The sequence below is a fragment of the Drosophila novamexicana genome, unplaced genomic scaffold (assembly GCF_003285875.2).
Source record: "Drosophila novamexicana strain 15010-1031.04,08,12 unplaced genomic scaffold, DnovRS2.1 tig00000462-arrow-pilon, whole genome shotgun sequence".
Classification (NCBI taxonomy): Eukaryota; Metazoa; Arthropoda; class Insecta; order Diptera; family Drosophilidae; genus Drosophila; species Drosophila novamexicana.
In genome coordinates, this window is record NW_020824806.1 from 3,064,037 (window position 1) to 3,089,149 (window position 25,113).

General features: G+C 43.4%; 2 protein-coding genes across 4 annotated transcripts in view; both read right to left on the bottom strand.

Moving 5' to 3' along the window:
• Window positions 1–13,946: 13,946 nt before the first annotated feature.
• LOC115760640 lies at window positions 13,947–17,485 on the bottom strand. Its single transcript, XM_030702098.1, has 4 exons — window positions 16,845–17,485; window positions 15,319–16,629; window positions 14,399–15,067; window positions 13,947–14,177 (listed from the first exon to the last, which is right to left on the bottom strand). The coding sequence occupies exons 1-3, from the start codon at window positions 17,459–17,461 to the stop codon at window positions 14,626–14,628; spliced, it is 2,370 nt and encodes a 789-aa protein (XP_030557958.1). The 5' UTR covers window positions 17,462–17,485; the 3' UTR covers window positions 13,947–14,177; window positions 14,399–14,625.
• A 19-nt stretch (window positions 17,486–17,504) lies between these two features.
• The window catches only part of LOC115760641 (putative cyclin-dependent serine/threonine-protein kinase DDB_G0272797/DDB_G0274007), a 104,450-nt gene continuing 96,841 nt past the window's right edge, over window positions 17,505–25,113 (bottom strand). For all 3 annotated transcript variants that reach the window (XM_030702100.1, XM_030702099.1, XM_030702101.1), the window contains one exon: window positions 17,505–18,080. In XM_030702100.1, coding sequence (XP_030557960.1) covers window positions 17,525–17,965 — 441 coding nt within the window. In that variant the 5' untranslated portion in view covers window positions 17,966–18,080 and the 3' untranslated portion in view covers window positions 17,505–17,524. The remainder of the gene's footprint in view (window positions 18,081–25,113) is intronic.

The window sequence follows — 25,113 nt, forward strand, 5'->3', positions numbered from 1 at the left end:
CGATTATTACGCTTGATCCTAAAGCACCGAAGGGTCAATTGATGTTTGTGATGTTGCTGAATGTTGTTGCTGGCAACAACAACAACAACAACAACAACAAATAGGCAACAACATTCGCTGGCGTTGTTGCCCGCAATTTGCTTTGGAATTTTAAGCAGCGCGACGGTCGCATCGCCATTTACCATTTTACATTTTTACAATTTTACTAGCGTCGCCGTCGCTGGCGACGTCGACGCCGCAGTCGCTGCCGTCATCGTCGTCATCATCCTCATAGACGAATATCATTTTGCAGATTTTGCTTTCGCCACGTATTCTACTTATTCGCAGTTGCCTTGTGTTTTTTTTGTTGCCCGAAAATTGCATTTCTTTTGGTCGCTTGCAGCGTCGAAGCGTCAGCAGCACTCAACGCTTTGGCTGATATTTTGTTTTGTTTTGTTTTCTGTTTTTTCGTTTTCGTTTTGATACTTCTTTTACCCTTGCTGCGGGTATTATTGGTTTTGTCACGCAGCTTGTAACGATTTGGGAGTACATGTAGTCGATATGTTAAATCTAACTGTACAATAAGTTGTACTGTAAATATTCATATCGGTTTTATTTAAATGCCCATAATAACAGTAACATTTAAACTAAAGCAAACAAACAATCAAAAGGAAATGTGGTAGATCATGATTAAAGTACCAGTACATATGTATGTCCGAATCGTCCGGATCAGACCGCTATATCGGATAGATAATATAGATCTTCAACTTCATTGTTTATGAAGATATCTTGGAAATATCTGCAATTATTAGTTTTTAGTATGCTTCTTGAATGTGAGCTAAATCTTTACCAAATCGGTTCACTATATCATCCATATACTACGTGAATAATCGTGTATAAATGTTCATTCTCTTCTATGACCAACTGTATAATAATAATAGACACAATTGGTCGAATTGTGGAATGTTTACTGCCAAGCTACTTCGCGTAAGGGTATTTAGTTGCCGGCGTGCGGGAAATAGAATTTCCTTCTTACTTTTTTATGTCTAGTGCTCAGACATTTGATATATCACAGCTGATATTCTTTCAACTACATTGCTTATCAACGATTTGGGCTTTTTAGTTTTTTTTTTTGTTGCTCTGGGGCGCAGTTGGACAGAAAATTGCTGTCAAAAATGTGCAAGTTGTTCTCATGCTCGTTTAATATAGAAATTATTTAAAGTTTTTTTTTGGTTTGTTTTTTTTTTCGGGCCAATTGATGCTGGGAAAATGGCAAAGTCGTGAACGCTTTGTGCCCGGACTGCGTCAAGCATTTCATCTCGACGACTCTTACGACCATTTAATGACCTACATTCGGCGGCATGCAAATTAAAAAAAAAATAAAAAAAAAAACAAAATAAGCTAAAGCTTACTTTCCTGCCCGCAAATATCATCTTTCAACTCGTAAGCTGAGGCCTCTCTCTCTACTCGATTGCATAATTCTATAATTCTTTAATGCGGGTCTAGATTATTTGTTCTCTTTTATATTTGATGATATGATATGAAAGCAGCTTTTGTTGTCGGTTGCTATATAATTATATTAGCATGATCTATGTCATTAAGGTTCTATATACATGTGTGTGTGTGTGTGTAGTACATGGATATCGCAATTAGTGCAACAGCAACAGCAGCGGCTGCGGCAGCGGCAGTAAAAACAACTATCGACTGATGCGGTTAACAATATGGCCGGCGGGCGTTTATGGCCATGAGAGCGGAGGCAAACGACAGGCCATTATTGACGCCACTGGACATTGGACACGGGATGCTGGACATGGGACGCACGGGACACCAGCTGCCATCATCAGGCCGACCATTGTTGTTGTTGTTGTTGTTGTTGTTGTTGTTGACGTTGCATGCAAATTGTGCGGTACGCTAAACATGCAAAAATCGCCTAACAGACAGCGAAAAGTACAAAATATTGAGCGCTGAAATGGTTCTAGCTATTTTGCACTGACAGGGCGCCTGCTGCAGCCCCTACTTGGACCTCTCCCTTGCCATCGACTGCAGGCCGCTGGCAGGCAGTCATAAACACGCACTAATTGCAGCCATGATTTGTTACACACTGCATTAATGGCGTTCGCAGGACCGCTGCAGCAGCAGCATCAACAGCAGCAACCATTCAAACAGCAACTAAAATCAAAGCCTAATTGCCTATAAATGGCAGTTTTGCAGCAAAAACAACAACAACAACAACAGAGGCAAGGACAACAGCAACAACAAAGTGCACAAAATGTGGCGACATCAAACGTAAAGCTTTCAGCAAAGCGCCAACATCAAGAGCAGCAACAGCAACAGCTAGCAACATGTTGGCGACACAGCAACAACAGCAACATTAACAACAACAACAACAACAACAGCAACAACATGTGCGCCTGCAACGACTTGCCAAGCGTTATGCCTTTTGATTTATAAACAAAACTTAGCAACAATGCTTTTGCTGCTGCTCCTGTTGCTGCTGCTGCTGCTGCTGGCTATGCAATTAGGTGCGAGATGAATGTCTGGCAGTTACAGGTGGGGTGGTCTTGTGTGTCGCCAGCATGTCCGACATATAATCGATCGATCGCCCGATATACAAATCATTTGCTTGATCTCTCACTTGCAGCAGCAGCAGCTCAACAGCAACAGCAACAGCATAGATGTTGCTCGCGTGGTCAGCGCCAATTACTTAGAGCATATCAATTATTTTGACTGCAAAATAAAAACGCAGCAAATGAGCGAACTGACCAAATGATACGCAGCCCAAGGAGTCGTTGCTGCTGCTGCTGTTGTTGCTGTTGTTGCTGCTGCTGTAATTGAACTGCGCGTATTGCAAATTATTATTTTGTGCATTTGCAATCGCATTGCAACTGCCTACTGGAAATGTGCAAGCCATGCCCCCTCGGTGCGTGCAGGGCCATACCGATCAACTTTGGAAGCCCTCCGCTTCATCTGACCAGCTTGGGCTGCGTGTCTGTTCATATGTTTTCATTACTTTTGCCCATTATGCGTGTACGTGACGCACAATTTGAAATTGGCAGCTTATAAGCCGGATACCAGGCGACGACCAATGTGCACAATTGCAACATCGCCAGCGCCGTGCGTCGTTCGTCGTTCGTCGTCGTTGCAGTTGCAGTTGGTCCGCCCTTCCGCCCGCCCACTACCACTGCCACCGCCGCCTGCAACTGCAGCTCGTTCTTATGCTTTTGGGCCGTGTGGCTTGCGGCCATGTGCAGGCCAATCGAGCAGACCAGACCAGACCAGGCCGGGCCCGACCCGACCGACCCGGGCGAGTGGCCCATCCAGGCGTCGCGTCCGACGTCTGTTTGTGGCTTTTGTTTGTTGTTCAAGTTTACAATTTTAATGCACTGCCACTTGACTGTTGACAGTGCAACACGCCGAGTCTCTCTCTCTCTCTGCGTGTGTGTGTGTGTTTGCGCTGGGCTATTGATTTTATGCGCACTGCCCTGCAGTTGTCGTCGTCGCAGTTGCTTTTAACTCATTTCGCACATGCACTAAATGAATTTTCAACAGTTAAATCATTCGAAGAAACACTGTAAAATAAAACTGGTAGAAAATAAACCGCTGATTCATGCAGCCTTTTAAGGTGAAGAATCCATTAAGGAACTGCATATCATATTTCATACAAGTATTTATATATTGAGAGCCAAGGTTTAATTATGAAATAACTGGAATTATTGTAATAAGCATGTCCTGCTTGGAAATGCAAACAGAATTGTTAATTAAGAATTAACAGCTCATTTACACAGAATGCTCGACTTGGAGATGCCCTGCACGATAATCTAAGTCAAAGAGAAAACTCTCTTTGACAGCAAAGCAAACTATAAACTTTAAAATCTATTTGCTTACACTCAACCTTAAATAAAACTTAAGAGTGCTCTAGTTAAGCGTGGTTGATTAAGATGCCATGTATCTTAGCGTATGTTTATGAAAATCGCATAGAAGGGCGACAGTTCAAACAGAGCTGTGATGGAGCTAATGCGGAAAAAAGAGAGAGTGAGTGAGGAAGTAAAAGATGGAGACAGTAAGAGATCAGACAGAGGTAGAGAGAGATTAAGAAATAGGGGATTAATGAGAGTGAGAGAGAGAGAGAGAGGAGACAAGGTTAATAATCAAAACACATTCATTTATATAAAATGAAGATTTTCTTGGCCCTTGTTACATACAAAAGTATCTATCGACTGTATATATATCCCTTATGAGTTTGGTGCTTAAAGGTTTTTGGGCTTGGGTTTTTATAGTTTGTATCTTGAACAATAACGTGAGAAGAAAAGAAGCAGAACTATTAACTTAAGAAGAGCAAAGAAATGTGAGCAGCATCTGAAGAGTTTATGGACTCGCTGCGCCGCTGGGCCTCACAAAAATGCAGCTGCAACATAAATGAACAGTTAAATAAAGCTTAAGCGCACCGACTAACGGTTAATTTATGCCTCAAACGTAAAACTCATTACAGTTTTAAATGTAATCCTTAGTTGAAAAGCACATAGCCCCGCTCTCAAAACGGCCACGATACGTTTTAATGGGAGGAAAATGGCAATTGTCGGCGGCCCAAATCTCATTGTCAGGGCCTGGGTTGTCGCTGCTGAATATGATTGAAGTACTCGCTGTTCGTGTCGTAACGAGCTGGCATCTATCATGGCCATATCAAACTGGCATCAAACAATTTCGAATGGATCGAATGAAAAATCAACTGGCGTTGAAAATGGCCAGGCCAATTGCGAAACAGGCAACAGCAGCAGCCGCCTCTCAGCCGCCTTGTTGACTGTTTTGTATGCATGCAGCGAACGTGATCGGTTGCCTAACAGCAATTTTAGCTGCTAGATATCGCTCCAGAACAAAGTGGCCAACGCGCAGCGACAATCTTGCTGCAGAGAGCAACGCACAGAAGCAGCAGCAGCGGCAGCAGCAGGGGCAGCAGCAACTGCTGCTTGCAACAGCAAACAAAACAGCAGCAACTGTTGCTGCTGTTGCTGTTGCTGCTGCTGCTGCAGCTGGCTGGGGCGAATCATCGGCGCATTTCACTTTGGCCAAAGTCAATGATTGAAATTCTAAGTTGCAACTAGTTGTTGTTGTTGTTGTTGTTGCAGTTGCTGTTGACCTTTTCGCATGAGAATCGCATGCTGATGATGGATACACTGCCGCTGCGACTGTTGCTGCTGCTGCTGCTGTGGACTGAATCTGTATATAGACTTGGGCACACTGTCAGCTAGACAGTTGCTCAACTGCTGCCACAGCTGTCAGTGCGCACAGCTCGTCATGGGCAATTTAAGTGGAAGTGGAAGAAAGGTTTGGGCAGCAGCAACAACACACACACACACACACTCACATGCACATGCACATGCACATTCGACATGTACATCGATGGCAGAATGCCAAAGTCAAAGCCAAAGCAAATACGCGACGGATAATTGCGCACAGAACCCCAAAAAAAAAAAGAAGAAAAATTTGAAGTTAGAATGTTGTAAGCGACTGCGTAATACACGTTCACAGTCCAACAACAGCTGCCAGCCGAAACTACTTGAGAGAAATCGATTATTCGACTTATCGACACATTTTTCCTATCGATCTTTCCAAGTTCTCCTCAGCACCTCCTGCTCTAAAACGGCCCCAGCTATAAGTTTGCCGGGCATATTTTCCTAGTTTCTAGCCCCTAATTTCAACAGCTCCTCTTTCATATCCAATCGATAACATTTTAATCTTAAGTTTAGAAAATTGCAATTAAATCAAATATATTTTAATATTGAAAAATTGTATAAAAAATGTTGCTAATATTTAAAAAAAGAAGAGTCAGTACGTTTTCTAAAAGCAAGGCAATTTTCTAAAATTAGTTGAGAAAAATGCAAAACATTTTTATTTAAACGAAAGAAAATATGTTAAAACAATTAGGAACAGTTTGAGCAATATCTAAAATTTAAGAAAAATTATTCGATTTTGAGATTTTGAATGTTAGAAAATCAATACACCCGGTTTCAGCTTGTGAGCGGGCATCATAAAACAAGCATAGAACAAGCCTTGGCAACAAACAAGCAACAATAACAACAAACTGAAACTGAAACAACTTCGTTCGCGACGTCGTCTTCGCAGCGCGGAATTTCACAGCAGCATGGAAATTTGTTCGATGCCTTGTCGCTGCGTTGTTGTTGTTGTTGTTGTTGTAGCTCTCCTGCTCCGCTGTGTCTCCTTTGCCAGCAGTTTGTTTTGTTTGATTTGGATTTGATTTGATTTTAGCAGCAGCAGCAGTCGCAGCAACATCGGCATCAACTGTAGCTTCGGCTTATTCAAATGACGCGCACAGTTTCTTGACCCCGCCGCGTGTGACGCAGTCGGAGTCGGAGTTGCACTCGTAACTGCACATGCGCGCCGGAGCCGTCCCCGCTCGCCCCCTGTCCGCTCCCGGTCCGCATGAGCCGCATCCTCCATGTTGCCAATTGCTGCTTGGCAAAAGGTTGGCTGAGCAAACGTCGCCGGCTCGACGTTTGCGGGAAATGCGATTGACGGTAATTGGTTGACGTTTGTCTTATTTAAATTTGTTTTTCTTTGCGATTTTTCCTTGGCCTTCCGCTCGCCCGCCGTACTCCTCCCCCGCTGACTGCGCATGAGCTCACCTACAGCTGAATGGAGTTGACGGACTTTTCTGTAAAGGTTTGGATGCCAGGCCAAAATAAATCGGTTGCTAATGACGATTTGGGCATGCGTGCCGTAGAGCTATGCCTGCACTGCCTTATAGAGTATACAAACTTCGCTGTGCATTGCGGCAGATCCTCCCAGTCGCAGTTGCAGTCGCAGTCGCAGTGGCCGTTGCAGTCGGCGTGCAACTTTAATTGAAATGAAATGAGTTTCGTCGATTTGTGTTCTAGGAATTTGTTTTTGATTGTTTTCTTGTAAATTTGAATGATTATCGAGGCAGTTGCAACTTGCAACAGTTGCGCAACAACAACAGCAGCAACAATAACAACTGGCAGCAAGAGTCGTCGACCCGCGCGTAATTGCAGAACTCTGACTGAGAACCTAGTCGAACCCTAGCAACTGCTTCGACCAGTGTTCAATTGGGGGGAAGTCTCTACTTTGTCTGGGGCTCTGGGTAATTGAACTGTGCGCACTTTTAATTGTGTGTGCATGTGACGCGGAAGCGTCTAAGAACTGGGCCAGGATTAGCAGCCAGAGAGAGAGAGAGAGAGAGGTGGGAGACGGAGAGCAGGTAGGAAGCCACTGGCAGAGGGCAATTTGTTACCGCTACATCGCAAATATCGCGTATATATCACTGATCAAGTTGCGAGCCACGCTAAGCGAAAAGCACTTCCTCAATGTTTAAATAAACATATTGAGCCAGCACCGGCTACGGCGGGAGGGCGGGCGGGCGGACGGGGAGGGGACGGGCGGCAGTCAAGCTCAAGATTGAAACCGAAACTGATGCGTAGTTTAGGGCGATTTACACAGTTTAAACAGACGGCGATACAAATCGCCGGCACATGAGCCGCGGCCAACTTGGAGGCTGTGTTTCAGCTATGGCAGGCAGCTGTTCGATCCGCCGCCGCCGCCAGCTCCGCAGTTCTGGCTCCGTCTTCCTGTGTGCCATAACTGTAGCAAATGGCCAGGCAACATGCAGCCAGGCCGTTGGGCAGAACGAGAACTACAGCAACTGAGGCCTGAGATTTTTTTGTGTTGTACCTTGAAAACCCATTTCAAATGGGTAAAATGGGCAAGGGTCTCAGGGTTTTGTGCAAGTGTATGTAACAGACTGAAGAAGGCATATCCGACTCGAGCAGTTATATTCTCGATCTGCATCAATAGTCGAGTCGTTCTAGACATGACTGTCTGTCATCTCATGATAGCAGAGACTATAAGAGCTAGATGTTTAAAATTAAGCTGATTCCTGAAAATCGATAAGAATCGATTATTCAGATCAGTTTTTTTGATCATATCTTGGAGCTTGTAAGAGCTAGATACATAAAATGCAGTAACTAGCTTCTCGTATAACATACACAGATCCATTTCTGAACAACTCTAAATAAGATCGGACAATAAGCTCCGAAGTTATTATAGAATGATTTTATTAGAGTACCTGCCAAAAGGAAGAAGAAATGTATGTAACGGCAGCTCGTGGCTGGGCTCAGGGTATCTCCTAGTCGGGCATTTCGCTGTAGAGCACCTTAGTTTCTTCCTTTTTGGCGTAGGCGTCTGCTGTTGGCTTTAGTACCGCGGCAGCCGGCTAGGAAAATGTTATAAATTGCACATTTGATGAACAGAGAAACGTTTATGGTTCTTAAGAGTAAAATGCGAGGCCAGCTGTGCGTCGCTCTGCCGCATGCCGCATGCCGCATGCCGCTTGTCGACTCCGTATCCGACTCCGAGTCTGAGTTGGAGTCTGCCTTTTAGCGCTTGCATGTCGGCTGATTAATTGCGCCAGCGTCATAAACGTGATGATATCGCAATGTAAGCGCATTTTTCATGTTATTCAATTCGTTGCCGCCAGCCTGAGCTACAGCTCCAGCTCCAGCTCCGGCTCCGGCTCCTGCTTCAACCGCAGCCAATCTATTTGCATAGCATTTTTGCCATACGCTCGCACCGCAAAACAAAAGACTTAGGCAACAAACTCGATCGGCTCGCACCGTTTTGGGGCCGGCGCGCAAATTAAATCTTTCGATATTGCCAACTAATTACCAACATTAACGCAATTGAGCCTCCTCTATCTATCGCTATATAGTATTTCTTTTTTAATTTTTTTGTTCGCCAGTCTGTTCCGCATTCGCTCTATGGAAATGTAATGCAATTGGGATTTAATTCTTTGCCCAAATGGGCGCAATCAAATTCGTGTTTTGGCCAGGTGTCGATGCTTTGGCAGGTGTTTCGCCTCATTCTCTCGCCTCTAAGCTTAGCAGGAAGCATTTGGCATGTGTCCATAAATTATTAAGTGTTGCTCTATTGAAATTTTCGCTGCGTTATTCGAACTGGGAAAACAAAAACAACGCCAGCAATTGCGCAGTTTTCACCTGGCCATGCTCCCCATTTGGTAAAAGCCAGTTAACTATTGTGTGCTTTAAACGCTTAACTGAATAGTTTCTGTTGTTGTTGTTATTGATGTTAACCTCAGTGTAAGCCAATGTTTGTTTATAAGGAGCAACAGGTCATAAAACTAATGCTGTCGTCTTTGAACTCTATAGAGAAGGCAAAGGGAATCGAAGAAATTTGTAATTGTTTATATTTGAAGCCTCCTGGAAAATAAGTTTCTTTAAATTCTACAATGAACATATGTAAGACAAAATATAGGAAATAGAGGCTACCTTTCCTTTGTGCGTCTTATACTCAACCTTATGAACAGAGAACATAACAGTGATATTTAGATTAATTTTCCATTTAATATAAGGACATTCTCATATAAAGTGAGAGAGAGCTCAGGTGGAAAATGTTCTATGAGAATGTTCTGCGTTCTGCGGACGTAAATCTGAAAATTCAAATTTTGATTCCAAACAAGCCCTTTCAGATCGAAATTCCGAGACTGAAAATATCTACTTCAAGTACTTTAGTAATGCTTCGCCGCCAGCAAAAATCATCCTAAATCAAATTAATAACCGATTTTCCAACATCTCTTTATAGTTGCTTGCGGTTTTTTAAGATATCTTTTGAATATCTCAACTGGAAAAGATAAGATTTTTTTTTTAAATAAACGAAAACGAATCATAAATATCGTTTGCCGATAAAAATAAATCATTCCACGATCAATCTTTTCGAGTTGTAGCAATTTAAAATTTGGTTTACTTATGTCATATATAGTTTTATTTCCTGGCTGTATTTTAATATATTATTATCATTTCAGATAAAAGTCCTTACGGAACTGACATCTAATCTATAGAACACTCTGTGCGCAGAAAGGCATATCATTCCACGATTCCAAAGCTTCACGGAAATTCTTTGAAGCCTTTAGCGCGCAACGAGCGCATCAACGATCAATGCTGATGGTTCGTAGATGACCCACATATCTTTGATCATGCCATATCAGAGATATAGTCCTGGCGAACCTAAATACCCGAATTTTTGTAAATAATTAAAAAATTTGCCGAGAAATATGTATAATTTTACTTTCAGCCGGTCTTAACAGCCTTCACTGGTTCCTAGTTGACCTGAATATCCTTAATTATACCATATCATAGATATTGTCCTAGTGAATCTAAAGAAGTAGATATACGCAAAATATGCATACAAATGGTCCAGAAATATACGTACGTGAAATGAGCACATGTCAGGTAATTGAATCCCGAACTGCAGATCAGGTGCGTTGAACTCGAGGTCCATAGTATTACAATTTACATTAAAATTTTTTGATTTCAGAAAAAGGAATTTTAAGCATGCACACATACACATACATCTGGACAAAGGACATGAAAATCGTCCTTGTAGTTTCTAAGATATGAAGGATTTTGTGTTTTTGGCCTGTTTTCCTTGCAAATCGAGGCCGAAAATTTTTACAAGTACAGGATTCTTAGATGACCCCCTAATTTTTTGATGCAGATCGATGCAACTGGTCCTTACGATCCTAACGCACCATGTCCTGCGAAAATGTGCAAGGATATGGCCGAGTTATGGCCATTTTTCTAAAAAGGACATTCGTTTTTTGGTCATAACGCTGTCAAATCCTTAAGGATAGCGGAAGGATATACCTTTTTGAGCTCGTAGGGAGCAGGACTATCGATTTGCATTCAAGGATTTCCAGGATTTGACCAAAAATTTGCAAAAAAATTTCCCTAGGGGGTTGCTCACAAAATCGGCAAAAATCAATAAAATCCGGGCTAACTTGGCCATTTTAAGGACTATCATGATGTCCTTTGGACAGTAGATAGTCGTCGTCCCCCAATTACGAATTAGCAATAAAAAGGACGAAAGTCCTTCAAACGGCGGAGCAAAAATGTCAAATTTTCAAACACAAAATGGCCTATAACTCAGCTATATCCTTGCGTATCCTGACGAGTCCTGTGTCAAATGAATTGTATGGACCAGGGCTATCTTCAGGCCAAAGGCCATCAAAATCGTCCTTGTAGTTTCTAAGATATGAAGGATTTTGTGTTTTTGGCCTGTTTTCCTTGCAAATCGAGGCCGAAAATTTTTACAAGTACAGGATTCTTAGATGACCCCCTAATTTTTTGATGCAGATCGATGCAACTGGTCCTTACGATCCTAACGCACCATGTCCTGCGAAAATGTGCAAGGATATGGCCGAGTTATGGCCATTTTTCTAAAAAGGACATTCGTTTTTTGGTCATAACCCTGTCAAATCCTAAAGGATAGCGGAAGGATATACCTTTTTGAGCTCGTAGGGAGCAGGACTATCGATTTGCATTCAAGGATTTCCAGGATTTGACCAAAAATTTGCAAAAAAATTTTCCTAGGGGGTTGCTCACAAAATCGGCAAAAATCAATAAAATCCGGGCTAACTTGGCCATTTTAAGGACTATCATGATGTCCTTTGGACAGTAGATAGTCGTCGTCCCCCCAATTACGAATTAGCAATAAAAAGGACGAAAGTCCTTCAAACGGCGGAGCAAAAATGTCAAATTTTCAAACACAAAATGGCCTATAACTCAGCTATATCCTTGCGTATCCTGACGAGTCCTGTGTCAAATGAATTGTATGGACCAGGGCTATCTTCAGGCCAAAGGCCATCAAAATCGTCCTTGTAGTTTCTAAGATATGAAGGATTTTGTGTTTTTGGCCTGTTTTCCTTGCAAATCGAGGCCGAAAATTTTTACAAGTACAGGATTCTTAGATGACCCCCTAATTTTTTGATGCAGATCGATGCAACTGGTCCTTACGATCCTAACGCACCATGTCCTGCGAAAATGTGCAAGGATATGGCCGAGTTATGGCCATTTTTCTAAAAAGGACATTCGTTTTTTGGTCATAACCCTGTCAAATCCTAAAGGATAGCGGAAGGATATACCTTTTTGAGCTCGTAGGGAGCAGGACTATCGATTTGCATTCAAGGATTTCCAGGATTTGACCAAAAATGTGCAAAAAAATTTTCCTAGGGGGTTGCTCACAAAATCGGCAAAAATCAATAAAATCCGGGCTAACTTGGCCATTTTAAGGACTATCATGATGTCCTTTGGACAGTAGATAGTCGTCGTCCCCCCAATTACGAATTAGCAATAAAAAGGACGAAAGTCCTTCAAACGGCGGAGCAAAAATGTCAAATTTTCAAACACAAAATGGCCTATAACTCAGCTATATCCTTGCGTATCCTGACGAGTCCTGTGTCAAATGAATTGTATGGACCAGGGCTATCTTCAGGCCAAAGGCCATCAAAATCGTCCTTGTAGTTTCTAAGATATGAAGGATTTTGTGTTTTTGGCCTGTTTTCCTTGCAAATCGAGGCCGAAAATTTTTACAAGTACAGGATTCTTAGATGACCCCATAATATTTTGATGCAGATCGATACAACTGGTCCTTACGATCCTAACGCACCATGTCCTGCGAAAATGTGCAAGGATATGGCCGAGTTATGGCCATTTTTCTAAAAAGGACATTCGTTTTTTGGCCATAATTCTGCTCTGGGAAGCACGACTATCGATTGGCATTCAAGGATTCGATCGGAATAGGAAAACAGGCCGAAAACACAGATATTTTAGTTCGAATAATGCCTTATCGTATTTGTAGTTTTTCCAGCGTATAATATGATAAAAACTATAATTATTTAATACCTGCGCAATTCCCACATTGTTGCTTCATTTATGGCTTGAGCAACTTTCAAGACGCAATTTGGTTAATTAGAATTAGTTATTACATTTTCTCATAGTTGTTGCAGCTGCAATTGTTGACGTAAAACAAACGATAGAAATTATTCTCATTTCTATAGCTGTTCCAATTGCTTTCATTTAATATAACGCCCACAAGCGGTCGAGGGAATTACGGGTTATTTTGCATATACAATTTTTATATTTCTGAGACATTTATTAGACACAAATAGAATGTAGTTATAGCATATAGAGTACTATATGCTCGTATGCTATATAAGCGATATAATTGTAATAACTAAAATATACACGCTAAACGACTAAGACAATGCATTGCGAGAGCCGGAGCGAAAGTGAGAGGGAACTAGTTAGTTTATCTCCGTCTCCTGCTCTCTCTTTCGCTTCGCTTAGCTCTGTGCAACTAAAGACTAACAAGAGAATAGGTAATTGTAATTGTAATTAAATTGCATTAATTATAAACAATTACGAATACAGTTTCACGAAATACAATGCACAACATACGAAACAACATTTAAATTATGAGGAGAAATTAATAAATTCATTTCAACTATTTGAATATAACATTAAATATGCATAGTTTATGTTGTTGTTATTGTTGTTGTGGCTGTTGTAGGTGCAGCTTTTGCATAACTTCTTCTAGTTAAATAATGTACGAGATATATATATATATATATGTTATATTACTTATCTATATAATATACTTATATGCATATTGTATATGTATATGTATTTGTTTATATATGTGTGTATTTTGATATTGCTGCGGGCGCCTTCGTCTGCTCCCTTCGCCGCTGTCTTTGCTGCTGCTTCTTCTTCTGCCTCTCTTGTTGCAGCTTTTGCAAGACGAGCTTTAAGCTATATTTATGTTTTTTTTTGTTTAAGCTTAGTTACAACATTCGTTAATTTTGTAAAATTTAAATGTGACTCAAACTGGAAGCGACAGCAAAATGATAAATGGCTTTTTTTAATTGTTTATGTTTTGTTTTTTCCTTCCTTGCCACATCGCCTCGTTTAAAAATATTAACTAAAAGTGTCGCATAATATTAAATAAAACATAAAATTAAAATCACAATTTTATAGACTTGATGTGTGTGTGTGTGTGTGTAGGTGTGTGTGTGTGTGTGTGTGTGTGTTTGTCTGTGTGTGTGTGTGTGTGTGTGTGTGTGTGTGTGTGTGTGTGTGTGTGTGTGTGTGTGTTGTCAGCGCTTCATGTGATTGGTTTTGTTTGGTTCTTCCGTCATTTTTCTTCACTGTATCTTCGTCTCTCTCATTATTCGTTCTCTTTCGTCCATCCAGGCAAAATATTCTTCAAAAATATTTCAGTGGAATTTTTGTTTAAAGCATAGTTCTGGGCGCAGGGGAAGGCACAATTCAATTGTTAATTAAAATTGCTGCTGCAAGCTAAAATGGTGAAAGCTGCAAGAGAAAGAGAGAGAGAGAAACAGAGAGGAAGACTGGGAGTCAGTAAATGCGAGAGACGGAGAGCGAATGAGATTGGAGACAGCTTGAGAGAGGAAATTAGTTTAGGTTAGCTGCACGAATTTAATAAGCAAAACAATCATAGGGCTGCACGATTTGCATTGCCACGCCCCCCGTTCGCCCAACCACAAACCCCTCGAAGCACAGCCTCTGCTCACCTGCAGGAACACACACAGCGCTAAATGTTGCTGATGCTTGTTGTTGTTGTTTTTGTTGTAGTTGTTGTTGTTGTTGTCTGTGGGTTTGTCGTTGATGGCAGCGAAACGATTTGGCAACGAATCTCCTCCACTTCATTCCAGTCCACTCTGGTCCACTCCACTCCACTCCATTACACTCCACTCCATTCCAGCTCGACTCCGCATAGCTCGGCAACCCTTTTGACATCCTAGAGATAGAGCGTCGCCTGCTGACGCTGATCAAAATGATGCACATAGAGCTTCTTCTTGGACTTCTCCTTAGATGGCCGCAGATCCCACACTAGATTGGAGAGGCTGCGCGGCCGCGACAAGCGTCGCGTCTTCTTCTCCGGCAGCTTCTGTGAATCGCCCGATGTGCGACCCCCGCTGCGCGACGAGTCCAGCGTTCCCTCGCGCGGATTATGGTTGTTGTGATTGTTGTTGTTGTTGCTGCTCGAGCTGCGGCTGTGCGCCAGATAGCCGTGCGAGTTGAGTATGCTGCCGCACTTGAGCACCACATCGGGCGGCGTCTGTGAGCCGCCACCGCCCCCGCCCCCTACGGCTGCTGCTGCCTTGGCTGAGATCGTCGGCGGCGTCATGGCCCCTGTATTGCTGTCCGGCGTCAGCTGCAGGCTGCTGAGGCTCTTGTATCTGTGGCGGCAATATTGTTTAAAGACAATTAAATGATTTTCCAATTAGACATTTCGCTTAACTCTAACTGGACTATTTCAGTATGGTTGCCCATACACTGAGAAAAAAATGAATAAAATAAATTGTTTGGAGAATTAATAAAAACAAAACTAAAATAAAATGCGTGGAAGTTAAGTTAAATTTACTTTTACGAAGATTTTCTTAAATGTAGTAAAATTTTTTTGTAAGTGTAGCAACTGCTTGCTGCTTACCTGATATGAAACAGCGGCGACTGCGGCTCCAGCGTTTCTTTAACGGGCAAATGATTGTTGGGCGTCAGCACCTTGCCGTGGTGTGGGTGTGCGTGTGGGTGTGTGTGTGCGTGGTGTGCATGGGCGTGCGAGTGGGCGTGGTGAGCGTTTACCGCTGCTGCAGCGGCGCTGGCCACAATGGCGGCCGTGTTGTTGTTGTTGCTGCTGCTACCCGGCGTTGGCGGCAGCTGCTGCTGCGAATGGCTCTGACTGTGAATGTGACTGTGACTGTGACTATGGCTGTGACTGTGACTGGTGCCGGTGCCGGTGGAGTTGCCATTGCTGCTGCTGCCGGCGCTGTGCGCATTCGCATTCTTGATGTAAAGCTTTGGTAATGTGGGACGCTGCCGCTTCTCGGCCGGCTTCTTGCCGGGTATCGTCTCAATGGGCGGCGGCACCGGCTTGATATCCTCTTGTATATGGCTGTGATGATAGTGATTGACCAGCAGCGCCGACGGATGATGGTGATGCTGATGCAGCAGCTGCTGCTGCTGCGGCGGCTGCTGATGGTGCGGGTACGGATGATGGTGTCCTCCGCCGCCGTTGCTGCTGCTATGCTTGTTCGACTCCAGGCTGCTGTAGTTGTTGTTGTTATTGTTGCTGCTGGGCTGCTGTGACTGGGCAGCGGCAGCAGGAGCTGCCGGCGCGCGTATCAGGCTGCAGTAGTTGCCATTGCCGCTGCTGTCCGTGTGATGCGACTTGAGTGTGGGCGACTCGCAGATAGGCTCGAAGCGCGACAGGCCCTTCGATAGCGGCGTCAGGCCGCGCACATAGTCATAGATGTGATCGATCTCGTTGTACTCCTCGGCGATGTCGGCGCTGTTGAGCGCCTGCTGCTGCTGCTTAGACCAGGAGTCGCAGCTGGCGCTCTTGCGCAGCACATAGCCGCTCTCGACCCAGCCGCTGGCCAGGCCCGCTGCGGAGGGCAGCATTACCACCGGCAGCCTGTTGCCGCTGTTGCGGCTGCTGAACTTGGAGTCCTTCTTCTCCTTTTCGCTCAGCTTGAGATCGACAATCTGCAGGCGATCCCGCGCGTCCGCCAGCAGTCGCTGCGCCTTGTCCAGAAAGCGCGTATACTCTATGAAATGCTCCAGCTGCTCCATATTCTTGACGCGCTGCAGCTTAATCTTTGCATTCAACGGCACCGGCACCAGATCCGTGTCCTTCTGCAGCGGCAGCGCGAATATCCGATCGATCTCCACGCAGCCCAGCAGCCGCAGCTCCGGCACAAAAGGCTGCTTCAGGCCCTTTGGCGCGCTGCCATGGACGAGTCTGCGCGCAGGTAAAAGGAAATAAAATATGTACATGTGATTAAGGTTTAAAGAATTATGGCTGCTAGCAGGAAAAAGGGGACCTATCTTATATAAGTGCACCATTAGGACGGATTCATGAAATAGCCCCTTACGGGATCGGACATTGGACAAATTAGAATACCCTATAAATAAATGAATACCCCTTAGTTACGACTGTTCTGGTCTGACACTCACCTCACAATGACGGGCATCCGCTTGAGCAGCAGATTCTTGACGGTGTGCACTCCGCTAATGCTGTCCTCGCGCGCAATCGGCGAGAACTTGGCTTTGGTATCGAGTGGCAGATTGATGATCTCGTCCTTGATATTGCGGCACTGCAGATATTTGCCGTTGTCGTTCATGGTGGTCAACAGCTCGCCGGCGTGTATGGTGCGATTCATCTGCTGGCAGCGAAATGTTTCGCGCACCAGGACGCGGGCATTGCGCCGCCTGGCCAGCTCCAGAACGGAATCGATGCAGCGCGTCGAGCGTCCGTCCTCGCTGAGCAGCTCAAAATAGCCGCCGTATGTCTCCGGTATGAGCACCTTGGCGCCCACGTTAGTGGGCTTGCGGCCCTCCTTGATCTTGATGGGCTGCGCCAATATCTGATATTTTTTGCCAGCGCTCAAAAAGAGCGCCGTGCTCTGGAGCGAGGGCGCCGATAGGGTGGGCACGCCCAGCGCCTGATGCTGGCCCTTAAGTATTTTGGCCACCGCCGGCAGCGGCTGCTTGGAGAAGTCGCGCAAATAAACGGGCGTCGCATCCCCAAAACGGGATGCGGCCAATATGATCTGGCCATCGGTGGCGGCCATGTCGCGGTTAAAGAACGAGAGCAGCTTGCTGCGCGCCAGTTGAACATTAAATGAGAGTAAATTTCATTGGACTGGCTGACACGACTCGTTGGAGTTCTCCTCCTCCTGATCCTGCTCCTGATCCTGTTCCTGCTTCTGCTGGCCACCGCCCACAGCGCCTTCCTCGGGCTCGCTGCTGCACGGATCGCTATCCCAGCTGGCGTCGTTGGCGTTCAGCTGATCCTCTAGCTCGAGGGCGCGTCGCTTGATCAGCTCCTGTTGGCGCAGTCGCAGCAATTGGGCACCGCGACTGCAGCAGGCGTGCGCTATTTGCTCCTCAATGGGCGTGCTAGCCGCCGCCGCTGCCTCAATGGCCGCTGTCTGACTGTGGCGCTGACGCTGACGCTGGCGCAGCTGCTGCTGATTGTGGCTCGTCTGGCTCTGGCTCTGGCTCTGACTCTGGCTGTGGCTCTGGCTGGTCAGCAGTCGCGTGGATGTCTGCAGTGCGTAGTTGAGATACTGCATTCGGTTTGTTGCTCGTCTCCCGCTGGCCACAGTGTGCGAAATCTTCTTGTTGTTGTTGTGCTTGTTGTTGTTGTTGCAGCTTAGTCAAGTCCTGTGTCCCTCTAAGCGGCAAGTCCTGCAAGTTTGTTGTGTTCAATTAGCAAAAAGGTTTTATGTTTACGAGTTTTTTCTATACATTGCCCTAATCAAAGCGATCTCTTGACTCGCTTGTGGAAACTTAAAAGTACGAGGGTTACTCGAAGATTTAGCTGCTATAAAAAAGTCTTTTGAGTTATCTTTAATTATAAAAGAGTGTCCCCCATCAAACATCGAACGTAGCCAGAAAAATGTGCTTCGTGTCGTGTCGTCAAGAGCTTGTGTGGCTATGTGTCTCGCGATAGGTCGCTGGTTCAACTCCGGCAAAAATTGTAAATGTCTGAAGTTTGCAAATCGCGAACTGCATAAACAATTTCTGCAAAACTTGCATTGGCAACATTGATTTCCCTCATACAAAAAAGAAAATCAGCCAAGTTCTCACACAACCTACGCCCAGGCAGGCACACACACACACACACACACACACACATACGTACATATAGGTGTTATTTATGAGCTCATAAAGTTGAAAAGAAATTGCACTGCGAAAAAGGCAGCCACAAGATGCATGTAAATATCCAAGTTGACTACGACAATGCCAAACATGCCATTAAGACCATTAGGCAGTGTAGGGAGCAGGGAGTAGGGAGTAGGAGTTGGCCATAAGCCGAGCCGGGCCAACAAATGGCCAGACATTAAAAGTACTTAAAGGATATTTGCATATTTATGAGCCCACATAAATGTGGCTGATTACCAAGGCGAGACATGCGCGCCTGCACTCCATTGAACTGGTCAACAATGTGGCGACTAGTCTGTTTGTCTGGCTGCAAACGCTGACTAAATTAGTTGGCAAATTAGATAGTAAAAAAAAATAAAGAGTGAAAAAGGGTAAATGTTAAGTCAGCCCACAATTGAGGCGTGGCTGGGCAACAGAGCATGGAATATGCATTGGCAAAGTAACTCAACTGAGCGAGGCTCATAAACAATTTACGGGCCACGGCTAAAAGGTATTTGCCTCAACAAGAGCAAGAACAAGAAATGTGTGGAAAAAGTGCAGTCACAAAATGTTATAAAACATTTCGTGCTGTACATTAAGCGGGCATTAATTGAAATTTTTATGTGCTGCCAGTGTTGGAAAAGCCATTGTGAGTGCTGGCAAAAAAAAAACAGCTCAATTTCAGCGTTTTTTTTTTCTGTGTTACTTTGAGTTTAGTTTTATTTTCTTGGTTTTTGTTTTTTTTTTTTTTTTTTTTTTTTATATTTGCACTGCTTTCCAATTAATTTGGCCGACTGTGTGTCTTAGACGACGATAACACAGCCAGCAATTAATTTTCACCATGGAAAGTACCTTTTCCGCGGCGCGGCAGGAAAACTAACACAGCGATTCTCACGGTTTTTCGTAACTTATGTGGCGAAACGTGACATTTTCTCGGCTACTGGACAAAAATTGATGCCACAGTCTGGAGGATTGGCCAAGACTGACTCCAATTGGCACTGGATACGGCTTCCTGGCGCGTACGTGTCTGGAGTTTAACTTGCCTGTTCGCTGATGCTATTATTTTTATTTTTTTTTTGCTTTTCTCTCTTCTTTTTTGTTGGATTTTATAGCATGACACAGTTTCACAGTTGCGCCTCGCATTTTACTCGATTTCATTGAGAATGGCTTAATTAATTTAGTGGCGCCCCTGGACTGGATTGGCTGTGGCAAGTAAGTGGCACAGGCTTAGGCTCAGGGCACTCAGACAGCTGCTGCTGCTGCTGCCTCTGCTCCTGCTCCTGCTGCTGTTGCTGTTGCTGCTGCCAGGGCAACACTTAACAACTTCCTGTGCAGCAACAATAATAAGAGCAGAGAAAAAAGGAGAAACTCATTTAACTTGCGGCTGACACGTTGCAACATCGAAGCAGAAGCCACACAAAAAGTTGTATTTTATTTAGTTTTTTGCTGCTGTTGTTTTTAATAAGCAGGCATGCAAAAGGAAAATACACAACTTGCAATAAACATGAAATCCTTTTCAAGCTCCTGGCCACAGGTTTTCGTTGCTCAATGACGATGACGTTGGGCTCTGCTGAATTCAACCTCTTGAGCCTGTTGCTGCTCTTGCGGCTGTTTCCTGCCCAGAAGGGCGAAAACAAAAGCCGCAGGCAAAACACTTGAGCAAACGAAGCAGCCAAGTTCCAATGGGGTTGAGTTGAACCAGCTACAGGAAAAGTGACAACATCTCGTCCGACTCTCCTTACCCTCGTCCACCCTGCATGCCGTTCGTCTTCTGGCTATGAAATATGAAATATGTAACCCAAGACGCAGACAGCAACAGCAAATAGTTGGGGAAGAAGCCGCACGCATAATGAGATACAAAGCAACAACAACAACAGCACACCAGGTACACACATAAAAAACGAAACGGAAAGCAATAAAAAACCAAAAATAAGCAAGAGTTTTAAATGATGCAACGACTCTTAAATACTCTTACTGTTGCGTCAGTCGATGTTATAGAAAGTTGTGATACAAGATTTTAGTTCTGAGAGCAGCGAAAATATATAATAATGATATATTCTATGAATACAATTGGGGTTTATTATTATACATTTGTAAGTGCAAGTAGAAGAACGATAGGTATAAGAGGACTATATCGATTACTTTATCGATCACATAGTCACATTGCTTAAAAAGAATTTACATTTCAATATAGGTACTTTGCAATTTTCTTTCTTCTAAAGAAGTAACGCTTAAAATTAATATATAAGAAATAAAAAAACATTTCTGGCTAGAGAAAAATGACTATCGAAAGTAGAAGAAATAATCGATATTAACAGCAGACACTCGAATTATTTGTATACCTTTACAGCACTAAGCTCAAGGCTTATCTCTGCGTTAACTATAGTTTTACAACACTCAAATATGCTCTTTGGATGCCTTTGCAGCACTAAACTCAAGTGTTGGCAACTATAACAACCTTTACCCTTCCTTTCTTATCAGCATAAAAGACAACATTAACTCACTTGCAGCATGTGTGAAGTTTTGTTATTAATGAACAAGTTATTACGACCTGGGAAAGTGTATATAAGTAGAAGTAAGCGCGATAAAAGCAGCGTTCAAAAGGACTAGGGCAGCACAAACGTGACAGTGTATACAAATGTGTGTGTGTGTACATGAGTGTGCATCTGTGTGTGTGTGTGTGTAAGCAAACAGAATCTGTGCATAGGTGTGCACCAGGGTGTGGATACATGTGGGTGGCTTTTGTTTAGCTAACAAAAGCAACAGACGCGCAAAGCCAGCCGAAATAAGAAGGAAAAAGGAAAAGTGTAAGGAGCACGTCCCGGTCGCAGGTCAGGCAGCCGCAGCTCATAAAAGGAAGCAAACACATGTGTGCGTGTGTTTGCATAGTTGGAGCAATGCGTGTGTTTGTGTGTGTGTGTGTGTGTCTGGGCACATTAATCACACTAAAGAGTTTTACAAAATGCAACTCAACTCGACTGCTAGAGCCAGAACCACAGTCAAGCCAAGTAGTTGTTGTTGCTTTAGTTGTTGTTGTTGTTGCTTTATTTGTTGCTGTTGTTGTTGTTGTTGTTGTTGTTGTCACCACTTTAAGCTGCAGCTTAAAAATTGCGCGCCCCATCCTTGCGGCAAGCTGCTTACGCGGCTAAGCAGCTCGTGCTGTTGCCGCTTCAACGCCAACGCAGCACTTGACGCTCGCGACGCTGGAGCTGACTGCGACTGCATTGCAACTGCAACTGCGACAGCGACGTCGAGGCTGATGCATATAATGGAATATAATGCGCGTATTCGCTGGAACTGAAACTGCTTTACACTTTTCTCTATTTAATTTCATATTCGTTTTGTCAAGCAGCCGCGAAGAATATACCTTCAGCTGCAGCTACATCTTGGCCAGCTTCAGGTTGAGCTTCTCGGGCTTCGGCTAGTCCTGGGCTCGGTTGCCTTATTATGTCGTTCTTAACGCTTTTGATTACTTTTTATCCGCTTTGCACGCGGATCTGCTCTTGCTCTTGCTCTTACTCTTGTTCGCGTTGTTGTTGTCGTCTTTTATATCAATCCCTTGGTGTGACTAATGACGCGCCGGCCAAACGGACAACGTTGCCCCTCCTGCTGCCCCACCTGACGCTCTCGTTTGCTTAGTCGCCCTGATGTAAATAATGAAATAATATGGTTTTTCTCTTGTCTACCATGAAAAATTAACGCGCTGCCCATTCTTGACTTTTTTCCCCATTTATGTTTTTTTCTGCACGCTCTTGGTTTTCATATCGCTGGACAGTTGGTTTTTGCTTTCATTTGTCAAGTTGAGAGTTCTGAGTTTTTGCTCCCTTTCTGTGTGTGTGCGAAAGGCGTTGAGTCTGTTTGGGGTTTCATTCTAGGCTTTTGGAGAGGTGGGAGGCGTGCGACCAGAAGGTTGTTTATGGGCATTATGTGTACATAAGGTTATTGCACTGAAACCAAAAGTTGTGGCCAGCTTTGATAGGCTGAGTGGGTTAGAGAGTTCTTGGGTTTTGTTTTGAGTAATGAGTAGGTATAAAACTTGGCCAGGTTTTTAATACCCTAAACACAATGAGCATGGTTTAAGCGTAAAAATTGCGTGTGTGCAAATCTGCGTAGGGGGCAGAAGGAAGCAACTACAATTCCATAAAGAATACATAGATATTTTTGAACAGGACGCAGGAAGCTGACAATCTGCTAAAGTCATCTAGGATATAAAGCTAAAGATTTAAAAGATTATATTTAATTATTCTCCTAAGCCACACGCATGCGAGTTTATCTTCACTTTCTCCCATTTCATAACACTACCATTTACCATTTCGAATGTGCGAAAATGTTATTCTATGCGAAGCTCGAGAAATATATAAGCTATTTACATCAAACTAGGTTTGCATCTTTTCGTAAGCTATAAATATCTTGGCAATATTTCACATTTTGGATACCTGCCCGCGTTATTTAGTTAAGCTGTTCGCCCGACTGCAGCACTCACCACTTTTTAATTCCCCGTTCAAGGCATGAAAACTGTATTCACATTAAACTGTTAACCCATTGTTGCTCAACTGGAACCAGACATAATAATAAAAAAATCATATCAATACCGTAGCATCAATATAATCCAGCTGACAAATGTTGTTCAAGGGCCTTGGGCCTTGACGGTGGCCATCGTGCCATAAATATATGTGAAATGTGTGTGTGAGAGTGTGTGTCCTCTGTTTATACACAAACATCTGGTTTGTAAATAGATGATGAGCCATATCATATATATATATATATAGGCTCAATCTAAATGCGCAGTCAGAATGTAACGTATTTTTTCAGTTTTATTCATATGCTAAATTTAACAGTCGGAACGCGCCCCATTCCAATTCCAATTCCAATTCCGATTCATAAATGGCGGGGGCAGCAAATCAAAAGCAATTAAAATGCAAAGCCGCAGAACGGCAAAAAGGGTAATATTGTTGTTGTTGTTGTTGTTGTTGTTGTTGCCGCTGTTGTCGATGATGTTGTTGCTGTGACGTTGATGAGGTTGCCCGCGCCAATGATTTGTGTTTTTTCCATCATATTCTTTTTTATTGAAATGTTGACGTGCTTACTAATCGACAAAGCGCGGCCCGGTCAGAGTGGGAAACCCATTGCTGAGTCTTTATTAATCATGCGCTGCATGCACAGAGGGAGACCCGGTTAAGTGCTCGGCTCTACCAAGAACCAGCAGAACCACAGGAAATCGAAACCGAAAAATGCAGCGACATTTGGTAACATTTGGAGTGAGGCGTCGCATATGTGGCATCTTCTGGCAGTGGCACATAGAAAGAACCGTTGACTATGCCTTTTGAAGGCACTCAGCGAGGCGTTCGAGGGGCGTCTGAGATGGGAGGGGGGTGGGCTATAGTTCATTGAGCAGGGCCAGGCCCAGGTTTAATTTATGCCCGACGACGAGTCGCTTATTGTTGCCACAATGTGTGTTCTACCTTGGGCTGACACTTTGTAACTGTAAGAGTTCTGTTTACAGACGAAACGAAAGTTTTCACTTTGATTGAGCTGATGGTATGAGTGTGTGTATGTGTGTGTGTGTTATTTGAAAAAGGGAAATCCCTTTTTGGGCAACCACGTTGCCATTTATAAACAAATGTTGCAGCTTAGAGACAAATAGACACAGGGGCTGGGCCCTGGCACTGGCACAGGCTGGGGCTGGGGCTGGCCCTGGGCTTGGCACTCGCCGAGGATGGGCTTTGTGCTGCTTTGCTTTCGACCCAGAAAAAATGAAAATACAATAAGAAAATGTTGCGCCTGCCTTTTTGTAAGTGAAATTTTCAGCTATCGGCTGCATGGCTTTGTTGTCAAAAAACAAAACACAAAAACAAAAAAAAGTGAGGAAAAAACACCCAATACAATTCGAATGTTGAGTGTTGGAAAGCATCCGCAGTTGAGAAGCCGGTGCGTTGGTGTCAACGCCGCGACAGTCCATTAACTTGTCAGCTGAGCGAGTGGGCATAGGCCATGGGCATATAATCATCGAGCTGATAATGAACCCGCCAAACAAATTTCATAGTTGTAATTCCTTTTCTTATGGATGGCCGAGACAGTGAAAGGTGCATATTGAAAAATGTTTAGAACTCTCTTTTTGGTCAAACAACTTTCGAGTTAAAATTTTTTCTAGCTAGCTTAAATGTTTTATTGCCGTGCGTAAACTATTTAGATACCGCAGCAATTAGTTCTAATTTAAATAATTTCTATTTGTCAAGATAATTTAAATTAGCATCAGATTAGATCAGACATACAGACTTATTTTGACAAAATCTAAAATATGCTGAAAATGTCATGGGCAATTATTAATTACAATTTTATTTTATTTATATAAATAATAAGAATTCTTTATGCTTTTATAAAGTTTATATTTTATAAATATTTAGCAAGCTGACTCGAGATTTGATGTTTGATTTGTTAAAAAAATTGAAAACTAATTTGTTTAAATTCATCGATTTATTTCGGCTGCAACTCGGCTTATATTTTATATATGTATATATATATTTTGTGTTCTTTTTTTTATAGATTTATATTTAAATATATTATGTATAGATAGTTT